Source organism: Nothoprocta perdicaria, unplaced genomic scaffold (genome assembly GCF_003342845.1).
Source record: "Nothoprocta perdicaria isolate Ctin4 unplaced genomic scaffold, notPer1 scaffold_3, whole genome shotgun sequence".
NCBI lineage: Eukaryota > Metazoa > Chordata > Aves > Tinamiformes > Tinamidae > Nothoprocta > Nothoprocta perdicaria.
The window spans coordinates 693719-704672 of record NW_020455532.1 but is presented as its reverse complement, the minus strand read 5'-3'; the positions used below and the strand labels follow the sequence as shown (position 1 = coordinate 704672).

General features: G+C 69.1%; 3 protein-coding genes across 3 annotated transcripts in view; 1 reads left to right on the top strand and 2 right to left on the bottom strand.

Moving 5' to 3' along the window:
• Positions 1-1114: 1114 nt before the first annotated feature.
• LOC112949542 (interferon regulatory factor 4-like) lies at positions 1115-4192 on the bottom strand. Its single transcript, XM_026041980.1, has 8 exons — positions 4019-4192; positions 3418-3607; positions 2949-3046; positions 2545-2641; positions 2118-2219; positions 1537-1932; positions 1351-1469; positions 1115-1255 (listed from the first exon to the last, which is right to left on the bottom strand). Exons 1-8 carry the CDS (start codon positions 4190-4192, stop codon positions 1115-1117), a joined length of 1317 nt encoding a protein of 438 aa, XP_025897765.1.
• Positions 4193-6335: 2143 nt separating this feature from the next.
• Positions 6336-10714, bottom strand: DUSP15 (dual specificity phosphatase 15). The gene is made up of 7 exons (XM_026042139.1): positions 10691-10714; positions 9885-9918; positions 7975-8057; positions 7815-7864; positions 7601-7675; positions 7019-7190; positions 6336-6703 (listed from the first exon to the last, which is right to left on the bottom strand). Exons 1-7 carry the CDS (start codon positions 10709-10711, stop codon positions 6491-6493), a joined length of 648 nt encoding a protein of 215 aa, XP_025897924.1. The 5' UTR covers positions 10712-10714; the 3' UTR covers positions 6336-6490.
• Positions 10710-10954, top strand: part of TTLL9 (tubulin tyrosine ligase like 9) — a 10314-nt gene continuing 10069 nt past the window's right edge. The window contains exon 1 of the mRNA XM_026041979.1: positions 10710-10861. Coding sequence (XP_025897764.1) covers positions 10710-10861 — 152 coding nt within the window. The remainder of the gene's footprint in view (positions 10862-10954) is intronic.

Sequence of the window (10954 nt, the reverse complement as noted above, 5' to 3'; positions counted from 1 at the left end):
GGGCCGGCACGGGGCGGCGGCCCCTCCTCTGCGCGGCCGCCGGGGCGGAGCGGGGCTCCCCGGGCACCGCGGTGTCCTGCAGCGGGGCAGAGCGCCGGGGCTCATCCTGCTCGTGGTGCTGGGCGCTGCCGTCGCTCCCTGCCCGAGGCAGGACCGCACAGTGACACCAGCGGGATGGACGCAGAGGGGTCGTGGGCGGCYGGACTGGCTGTGGCAGCCACTGTCCCCCTGTCCCGCACCAGGGTCTCGGGATGGTGCTGGTGTCGGCTCCGCACGTCGTGCAGCTCCTGCCCCACACCAGCTCCCTGCGCCACACGGGGACCATGCGCYGTGCTCCGCACCCGGGATCATCCCTGTCCTGCCGTTGCAGGAACCGCCTGCTTGGAGCCACTCATCCCAGGGGAAACTGAGGCACGGGGACAGTGCGACAGGCTGCAGCGGGTCAGAGCAGCCACCAGCYCTCCCTGCTGCCGGTGAATCCCTGCCCATGGTCAGGAGTGGAGCACGGGATGGTGCTGCCCAGCGCGGTGCTGCCCACTGGGACCAACAGTGTGTGACGGTCTGGCCATAGCGGGTGGATCCTGCCGCCCTCCCCGCTGGCATGGTGCCCTGGAAAGCCGCTGGGAACATGCTGGGAGGCCCAGCTCCAGGTAGGACACCCAGTGCTGAGACACCGGTGCCGACACCGTGCTCAGTGTCAKGGTGACAGCGGTGACCACCCGTCCCCCGCAGCATGGAGCCTCCGGTACCAAAGCACCTTCATTTCTGCTGTGTCCCCAGGGCAAGTCCCTGCAGTGCCAATAGGGAGGTCACATGCCCCAGTGTGTGAAGCAGTGATGTCCATGGTGATCCAAAGCCCAGATGGGATCTCCAACAGCTCCCAGGGAATAAATATGCAGAGCACGGCCCCAATCCCTGGGGATGCCATGGACATGCCAGGCATACCAGGCAGGGTTGGTGCCCGGGGCGGGCGGCACATCCTGCTGCATCCCCCTGCAGTGCATCCCGTTGCATCCTGCTCTATTGCATCCCACTGTGTCCTGCTCTGGCGCATCCCACCGTGGTGCATCCCGCTGTGTCCCACTGCAGCACATCCCGGGATGCAGCCGAGGGCTCAGGGCTGGCAGAGCTGCCTCAGGACGGGCACGACGTGGTGGGAGACGCCGGGCGCGCAGGGCTGCGCRGCCTCGCGCAGCAGCTGCGGCCCCACACGCTGCGCGTGATGCAGCAGCTCCCGGGCAAACACGGGCTCCACCTGCGGGGCGCGGAGCCGCCGGGAGCGCGGGCGCTGCGGTGCCGCCCGCCCCGCTCCGCGCCCGGTGCCGGTGCTCCCTGCCGGCGCCTACTCACGTGGGCCATGATGAGCTTCTGGAAGCGGTGCCCGGCGCGGGTCGGGTACTCCTCGCCGAAGCACAGGTTGATCTGGTACCGCGGCGGGGGCTGCCCGTGGCTCAGGAAGCCGCGCAGCTCTGCGGGAGCCGGCGCTCAGCGCGGCCGCACGCCCGGGGCGGCCCGGCGCCGCRCGGCTGCACTTACGCTGCAGGAACTGCTGCGTGTCCAGCAGCTTGTAGGTCTTCTCGCGCTCCAGCTTGTTGGGCCAGTTGGCGTGCGGGGCCAGCGGCCCGTTCCAGTAGACGCGGCCCTGGCACTGGCGCTTCATGAAGACGCCCTCCGGGGCCACCCAGAGCAGGACGCCGCGCTCCAGGTGCGGCAGCAGCCGCTCCAGCACGCCGCTCATGCCGGCCACGCGGCTGTTGGCGCCCAGCGCCCGCGGCGCCGGGAACTGGATCTGCTCCATGCAGGAGGGGCCGTAGAGGCGCTCACTGTCAGCCGGCACGGCGCGCGCCGCGATGCGGCAGCCCTCGGCCGTGCGCGTCGTCTGCTCCTTCACCAGCACGTCGCAGTAGTAGAGGCGCACGTGGAGCCAGCAGTCTGCGCGAGCCAGGCGTCAGCGCGGGGACGCGGCAGCCGCCGGGCGCCCCATGTCCCGGGCAGGATTCCCTTGGGGAGCCCATGTCCCCCTTATCCCTCTCGACCTCTCCAGTGGGGAGCAAAGCGGGGTGGCTGGGGGGGGGGATGCAGCCCCGACCCTGCCCCGATGCCCCACGGGCTCCTACCTGAGTGGTTGATGTCCTCGGTGGGGCTGTAGGACGGGGGTCCCAGGAGCAGGGGGCCGGGGGCYGGGTTCCAGCCACAGAAAAGGCCCCGCACGAGGTACCCTGGGCCAAGGCAGAGGGCAGGAGGGTGAAGGGGCCCCGCGGCTCTGCAGCGCCCGCGTTCACGGGGGCTCTCTGGGCATTCCGGGGCACTCCCTACCGCTGCCCATGGGGGCAGGCGACGGGCTCCGGGAGGAGGCAGGGAGCCCCCAGCCCCACCGCCGGCTCCCTCCCATGGGGCCCCGGCAGCTCCATCACCCCCAGCCCCATCCTGCTGCTCCCCTGCAGCGCCGGGGGCTGAATCCAGAGCCGCCCGCGGTGCCTCGGGAGCCTCCCCAGCACGGGAAGCGCTGGGAGATGGAAGGAGGCGGTGCTGGTGCTGCCTTACCCGGGTCTGCAGGGTGGGCAGGGGACAGGGGCAGCGGYGACGCAGTCTCCATCTCGCCCTTGATGCTCTCTGTGTCCGGGCTCCCCGCGGCGCTGCCCTGGGGGGACAGCGGCACCCGTGAGCGTGGCCGGGTGGGACGGAGGAGCCAGGAGTGCTTTGGGGCACAGCCGTGGATGCGGCAGCTCCCAGCTGGGAAGCCTGGCTTTCCAGGGAAGCTGGGGGATGGATATCTGGGGGAAGCCCCRCAGCGAAGCCCTGCAGCCCCCGGAGGAACATGGAGCAGCAGCAGAGACAGAGCCACGGGGCACTYGGAGCACAGGCAGAGCACATGCGAGCAGGACACGGCCAGAGGGAACTTGTRGGGAGCAGGAAGCAGGAATGGCTGGCAACTGAGGGGCTCCCACCTTGTCTGGCCGGCAGCTAATACCAGAGGGCCCGGGGGGCRAGGGCCGGTTCAGCTGCTGCTCCCTGCTGCCCGGTGACCCAGTGCAGCCATCCTTGTCTGCGGAGACACCGGGAAAACACTGAGCCCAGGCACAGCACGGCTGGACTCCATGTCCTCCCCGCCGGCATCCCGGGAACCAAACCCAGTCCCGATCCTGGGAACCAAATCCAGGCCAGACCCACAGCCCCGGCACAGCTGGAGGAGCGGCCCCATGTCCGGATGTCTCCAGGACGGGATTTCATTGAGGATGTGACCAGGGCACGGGTGGGTTTCGCTCCTCACCCTCCTGTCCTCCCTGTCCCGCTGGCTGCAGAGCAGCCTGGCTGGTAGTGCCGAGGAAGAGCCCTGGGGAGGAGAGCGGTGCCCGTGGCCCATGGAGGAGCCCCAGCCCCAGAGCTGCCCCATGCCAGGGGCGGCCGGGCACCCACCTGCGTCGCGGGTCCCGTCGGACACGATCTGATAGACCTTGTAGGGCTCGGAGATGTCCAGCTGGCTCCGCTCCGGCACCTCCTGGAAGTCGGTGCTCTTGTTGAGGGCGCAGCGCAGCCGCGTCTTCCAGGTGGACGGGTCGGCCTTGTCCGTGCCCTCGTGGTACTTGCCCTTGTAGATGGCCCAGGCCTGGGGGCAGAGCGGGGCGGCCGTGGGGCTGGTGGCGGCGGCTCCAGGGGTGCAGGGGGGCACTGCGGGGGGTGGCGGGATGCTGAGGGAAGCAGGGGGAGCGCAGGGGGGCACGGAGGGGACACAGGGGTCCTAGGGGAGTGGGGATACACGGGGGGCCCAGGGAGGCTGAGTGAGCGGGGGTCCCGGGGCAAGAGGAGTCCGGAGGCGGGGGCAGTCCCGGAGCAGGGGTCCCCTGGCAGGGAGATCCTGGGGCAGGGGGGATCTCGGAGCAGGAGGATCCTGGGGCAAGGGGATCCCGGGGCAAGGGGATCCTGGGGCAAGGGGATCTCGGAGCAAGGGGGGTCCCTGGGCAGGGGGGATCCCGGGGTAGGGGGGTCCCAGGGCAGGGGCGTCCCGGGGCCCCGGTACCCTGAAGAGCGCCGCGTCCTGCTGCTGCCGGTAGTCCTGCTTGGCCGCGTGCTTCCAGGGGATGCGGAACAGCGTCCGCGCGCGGTTCTCCCAGCGCAGCCCCGGGTAGCGGCCGCTGTCGATCTGCGCCACGAGCCAGTCCTTGAGCCGCATGTGCGGCCCCGGCGCCGCCATCGGCCCCGCGGCGGCCGCGAAAGCGAAAGCGCCGCCCGGGTTTCGCTTTCCCTTTCCTGCCGCCGGGGCCGGCCCCGGGCGGGCGGGCAGAGCGGCCGCCAGCGGGCACCGTGCACGGGGACACCGTGCACGGGGACACTGTGCACGGGGACAGGGCGCTGCATGGGGACACTGTACACGGGGACACTGTGCACGCGGACAGGGCGCCTGCACGGGGACACTGTGCAGGGGGACAGGGCACCCTGCACAGGGACAGGGCACGGGTCACCCCTTCCCTGCACAGGGACAGGGGACACAGCACCCCTGCACCAGGGATAGGGGCATCTGCACTGGGACATTGCCCCCCTGCATCGGGAGAGGGCACCTCTGCACTGGGCACAGGGGCTCGGACCCCTGTGCCAGGGACACGGGCACCCTGCAGCAGGCAGCACCCGTTGTGTCTGGCCCAGGGCACCCCGCACTCCTCCTTGGCACCTCGCTGCAGTGTTAGGAGCCTCCTTAGACCTTCCAACTCCTGGGGGGCACAAGGACCTTTCCCTACCCTKCAGGGACCAGGATCCGCAGCACCCCAGCGTGAAGGGCCGGCACCCAGAGGCCTCCTGCCCGGGTAGAGGCGGCAGCCGCTATCCATSCACGGGCCACCGCTTTTGGCAGTGTTTGCAAGAACTGGAGAAGCCCCGGAGTTTCCCGGTGCCAACGTGACGGGCGTCTTGGTTTCACTGGCTGCGTCTCAGCTCTGCCCTGCTCCTCACATCAGCCGCCCCTGCGGTGCCACACGGGCCCAGCCGCTGAGTCGAAGCGGGACCCGGTGCRAGGGCAGAGATGAGCTGTGCCAGGAGCCGGGCTGGGCCACGGAGCCRCCTGACTCATCCCGGCCCTGCGCGGCCCAGGACGGGAGCGGTGTCCGAAATGCAGAGCCACAGCCTGGGCTCTGCTGTGCGGCTCCGTGCCCGGAGGCAGCTCGCTGGGCGCAATGCTCGTGCGGGCGTTGAGCGGTGCGCCAGGGCTCAGCTCTGCCCTTTGCTCCCGGGCATCCCCCCGCTGCCCCTGCCACGCGTGGGGCCGGGGGGAACGTCCCTGCCTCCCGCTGCCGCTTTCCTTTTCGGTTGTGACTAAGAGCGATTCGCGGCTGCTCGAGGACGGAAACCCTCAAATGAGTAAGAGGCGACGTCGCTCCGGGTGCGGGTGCTGCCGGGCACCCTTGRGTGCTGCGCAGACCCCGCTGCCCGCGGAAGCAGGAGCGCAGCCGGGCGGGCAGAGCGGAGGCTGGGGTGGACAGGGGCTGCGGGCAGGGTGCCATGGTAGCCGCAGTGCCGCTCCGAGCTCGGGCACCTCGGGATCGCGAGTTGGGGGCGGCTGCTCCAGCTGCCCTGGCCCCGCGGCGCCGCCGGCGGGAACGCGGCGGGGAGGAAGCCGAGGCCGGGGGGGATTTCCAGCTGCCGGGCGCTGAGGCGGGGACTGGAACACGGCACTGCCCGGGTGCACATTGGGTTGAAACGTGGCACTGCCCGGGCGCACGTCGAGCTGAAACGTGGCACTGCCYGGGCGCATTTCGGGCTACTCCTCGTCCCTGCCTGGGCGCATGTCAGGCAGCTCCTCAGTCCTGCCCAGGGCACGTCAGGCTGCTCCTCATCCCTGCCCGGGGCAGTGCCACATGCCCGGCTCCCCCTCGTGCCGGCTGCAAGGCAGCGGTGCCGACGGCTGCCGCCCTGCCCTGCGCACCGGCTCCTGCCTCCGCGCGCCCTCGTCTCGCCGCTGCCACGGGGCACTCACGCTGCGTCACGCTGCACAGAGGGAGGTTTATTAACCAACGGGGACCTGGAAAGTTGTGGAGCAAAGTGGCTTAAGGCTCTGCTTCAGCGAGGTCTGGCTGGGTTAAACGTTTCTATTCYTGCTCTTTAAAGATTGCGATGGGAGGCCAGCAGCCCCTAAAGCTACTGCGGCTGCTTGTGCGTGGATGGCTCGGCCAGCCCTTTGCGCTGGGATCCAGTGCCCTGGTGCTACCGGTAACGGAGCTGTGGGTCCGCTGGGAATCCAGCACCGCTCCTGCCCCTCTCGCCACCCCACGGCTGCAGCTGGGGGAGCCCGGGGCAGCGGGCAGAGCGGGGCAGAGCAGCGGGTCCCCCCGGGCAGAGGGCAGCCAGGCGACGGGATCAACCCCGGCTGCGGGAGAAGAGCTGAGGACTCGCGCCCGGTGCAGGGGCTCGCGCGGCCCCTCCTCATCGCTGGCCTTGCTGCTCCTGAGTCCCTGCAAGGCTGCTGGGGAGTCCAGTTCATGTCCAGGCGCCTCGGCCGGGCTCACTTGAGGCACGCGGGGATGCAGGAGAACGTCCTCTTCACCCGCAGCAGCAAGGGAGCGCCGCTCCTGCCGCCGCGGGGCCTGGCGCCCGGCGCCTGCAGAGCTGCCTCCGCCCGGGCCGCTCCTCCTCTCTGCGCGGGCAGCAGGGCCTTGATTTCCTCCTCGTCGTCGAAGGGGACGGCCCCGTATCTCTGCYGCAGGTGCCTCCGGACCTGGCAAGGGAAGAGCGGCAAGCGGAGGTGTCTGAGCCCGGGAAGCACCAGTGTCTATTTGGCTTCTAAAGGGGTCCGCAGCCCGCCGCCAGCTGTGGTGGTGATGATCCAGCTGTGAGCCCCCAACTCTCCCGGGGCTGGACCCTCCCTCGCCCATGGGCTCGTGCCCAGCTGGCCGTGCCCAGAGGAGCAGCAATGCTGCACGGTGGGACCAGCACCGGGATCCGGGAGAGACCCCCTGCACCGGGAGGCTGCCCCGACCCCCTGGACGCGCGAGGCCGGCAGCGCCGCCGTGCCGGCCCCCTCGCCGCCCACCTTCCGCGCCGCGCCACGGCCGAACTCATCGAGCTGCCGTCGGAAGCCGGCGTTGGGGTTGGCCATGGGGCGAACGGTCCTGATGGCCTCGAGCGCCTCGGCGCAGCCCAGCTCGGTGACAGCCATGACGTAGGCCACGACGACGGTCGTGCTCCGCGAGATGCCCGCGAGGCTGCCCGGCGGAGCAGAGCTCAGCCCGCGCCACCGCCGCCGTGCCCCTCTGCTCGCCCCGGCCTCCCGCCTTGGCTCCAGCTATTTCGGTTCCTCTTCTCGGAGACCTTGYGCCCTGGGAGGCCGGAGCCCTTCCAAGGCCCTCTCCTATAAATACCTCCTCCTCCCCGGGGGAAGTGAAAGCATCGGCTGGATCGCAGCCCCTGCGCTGTTCCCTTCCCACCCGCTCGGCTGCAGCCCAAAGCTGCCAGGTCTCCAGGGCAGGCGCGTCTCCAGCCCCAGCAATTGCAGCCAAGCCCTGCTGGTGCTGGGGCCACCGCGGGTCCCGCTYGGGCTCCTCCGCGTTCCGCGGCAGGGAGCCGGAGCGGCGGCCCCGAGGGCTGCGCGGTGCCCGGCTCGCGGCAACGTTACCAGTGCACGAGGCAGTTCCCCCCGCGCAGGCGGCACTGGTGGATGAAGCCGATGCACTCCCTGAAGTGCTTCTTGCTGGCGGGGGAAAGGCAACGGGAGTCAGGGGCTGTGGAAGGGGTGGCTGCGCGCCCGGGCTGTGCGGGGTGGCTGCTCTCGGCCGGCTCCGCTCCGCGGATGCTCCCTCGGCCTCGGTCGTCCGCCCCCGGGTACTCACATGTTGGCCTCCGGCGTGTCCGGCAGCGGGATGCGCAGGTAGGTGATCTCCTGAAAGGCACAACAGGAGCATCGGCAGCTCCAGGGCTCCGGGGCCCGGCAGCCAACACAGGCAAGCCGGGATGTGGAGCCGCTGCCGAGCGCGGGGCCGGGCTGCCTACCTGCAGCACGGGCTGCGGGGACTCGTGGATGGAAACGATGTGGGTGATCTTGTTCCGGCGGAGCTGCTCCAGGTCTTTGGCGTCTGCGGAAGGACACAAGGAGCCGGTAGCAGGGACGTGTTCCCTGCCCGGCTCTTCCGCCGCTCCGGGCAGCTGCGCTCGGGGCCCCCCGCCAGCAGCGCCGCGCTTGGGAGCAGAGCGGACACAGGCAAAGACACAAATGCAGCCTGGAAATGTGGGAATGCGAACCCACACGATCCCAAAGCGGAGACCTGCTCCCTCCCGAGGCCTTGACCTCGCGGCTTGCGCTCCAGATGAAAACTCACATCTGCGCAGACAAACACTCATCCGAGCGGACCTGTTAGCACTTGTGTCTGCTTGCTCCCCGCTCGCGAGGGAAGGAGCGCGCTCCACGCCTGCCCCTCTCCCMTTCCAGCGAAACAAACAGCCACGGAATTAGTGCAGCCTAAACGATTTGCTTTATCTTCCGGGCTGCGGAAGGGGAGCCGCAGCCTCCCCTGCCAGCTCTCGGTTTAACCTGCTCGACTTCCCTCTCGATGCCGGCGCACCCGCAGAAGGCGGCCGCGCTGCCCCTCACTGCGCTGCTCCCATTTCCTTCCATTTCCTCCCCAAACCTGCGGGTTTGGAGCCCAGGTGTCGGTGTCTCCTGGGAACCCGCCCGGCCGTGGCAGTGCTCGCCCGGCGCTGGCTGCACCGCTGCCCACGGGCTGGGACTGCCGCTTTGGCCACCGTCGCAGCTGGTGTGGCACAAGCAGCTCGAGATGCGCCCTGGTCCCCCCTCATCTCACAGCTCCGGCGGGCCCAGCTTCCCACCTCGGCTCCTGAACCTGAACCGCGTGGCCTGACATCGGTGTTTAATAAAAAGGAGCCCCAAGGGCGACACTTCCCATCGAGGTCACGATTCCTGTGTCCCCCCTGCTCCATCCATKGACCTGGACATCACCTGTCACCTTTCCGCCTGTGCCTGACAGGCAGAACGAGGGTGATTAGTGATGCGGCTGTAAAGGCTACAGTCGGGATGTGCTTTCAGCTGAGGCAAATGTCTCTGTGAACTCCTAGCGCTTAATTTAGCAGCCTTAAATCTCTGCCATGGGCCCGAGYTTCTCGGTGGGAACTGCTTGGGGAAGCAGGAGCTCCAGCAAACGCTGCTCTTTCTTGGCAGACACTCACACTTAGTCACGGATTGTCCTTGACACTGAGAACCCGTCAGAGGAGGGAACCGGCGCACGCAGGGGTGACRCAGAAGCTCTCCCTGCCCCAGGAGGGGTGGCTGCAGCTCCCGCCGGCTTGTCCAGGGCCGTCCCATGGCCAGGGGCTGCCCGGGCCCATTCCCAGCGGGAGCCCGGCCCTGCCGAAGGGCATCCGAGCACGGCCGGCAGCTCCCAGCTTAGCTCACTTGTCACACCGGCTATGTGTCTCCTGCATGGCACTGCATGCAACTAGGAAACCTCCTTACTCTATGATGTGGCCCCATCACACCCCAAGTCTGCACCGTTTCCCAACAAACTGCTGAAGATTCGGTGTCTGCTGAGGCCTCTCGGGACACGGATTCCTCCTCTGCTGGCTCCCAGCCCCAGAAGGTCCCTGCAGCGCAGCCGGGAGGGACCATGCACTGCAGGGACTGTGCACCGGCGGGACATTGCATGGCATGGAAAGCACATGGGAGGGACAGTGCATGGTGGGGACTGTGCGCCGGAGGGACAGCGCGTGGCAGGGGCAGCAGACAGCAGGGACAGCGTGTGGCAGGGACAGTGCAGCAGGACGAGGCTGGCGGAGGCAGCAACGGCCGCCCAAGGGACCGCCCTGCGCTGTCCTCGCGCCGCGAGCAGGTCCCATCCGGGAGCGGGAGCCCCGGGAGCGGCAGCGGGACAGGCCGGGGCTCTCCTTACCGATGAAGTTTCCGAGGTAGAGGCCGGGCAGGACCTGCGGGAGCAGAGCAGAGGGTCGCCCGTGAGCGGCTCACACTGGCAGCAGGGACCCACGCGTGTCTTTATCCTGAGCTGTTTCCACGTTTCCCACCTCTCTCATCCTGGCTGATGGAAATTAACAGTCGGCTTTGCGCCTGTTTACAGCTGATGTGGCAATCGGCTTCTCCAGCTTTAGCGTTTGGCGGGAGCGGCACGTGGGAAGTGACCACCGCTGCAGCGGTTGTTCTTACTGCCCACGTATGGAAGCATTTCTGCGGCTCTAACCCTTTGCAGAGCCTTTTCGTGACTTTTGGACACTTTATACCCGTTTCGCATCGTCAGGGTGCCCTTGGCAGAGCAGCTTTGCCGGGGGGGGCCCGTATCCAGGACAGCTCCCGGGGTGCAGAGCCTGGATAACGGCGCGTTCCCGTTCCCAGCACTCCAACTTCCTCCTGGCTGTCTGGGACGTGGTTTATGGCTCCATCTGGAGCCCGAGGGGACTTCACCCGGTGGCTGGAGACAGCAGGAGGGAGGATTTTGTGGGAAGAGGCTCCGGTCACCTGTGTCCCCCCAGGGATGCTCCGAGCGGAGCCGGACGCTGTCACAGCCGTGGGTTCCCGTGGGGTCTCGCTCCCTCATTGGGGAGGTTCCCACATCCAGAGTCCTTGTTCCCAAGGAACAGGTCCTTGTTCCCACCCCGTCTGCCCAGCCGCCCGCAGCGTCCCGGCTCGCTCGGCTCCCCCCGGTGCATCCCGCGTCCCGCGCGAGGGGCGCCGGGTGCTCCGTACCTTGCTCATGCCGTTGCCCATGGCTCGCACGGTGGCAGCGCTCCTCGGGCGCCGGAATCCCGTCGCGGAGGGATGCGCTCCGGCGGGACCGCAGCGCTTTGCCGGAGCTCCCAAGCTGCCGCCGTGCTGCTCCTGGGTGGGAGAGAAGGACYGGGTCCACGGGGGACGTGGGTGCGCCGGGAAGGCGCCGCTGTCCGCAGCGGGCGCCCGCCGGCCGCTCCGGCGCTGCCTGACACGCGGGCCGGGCCGGAGGCGCCGCGGAGC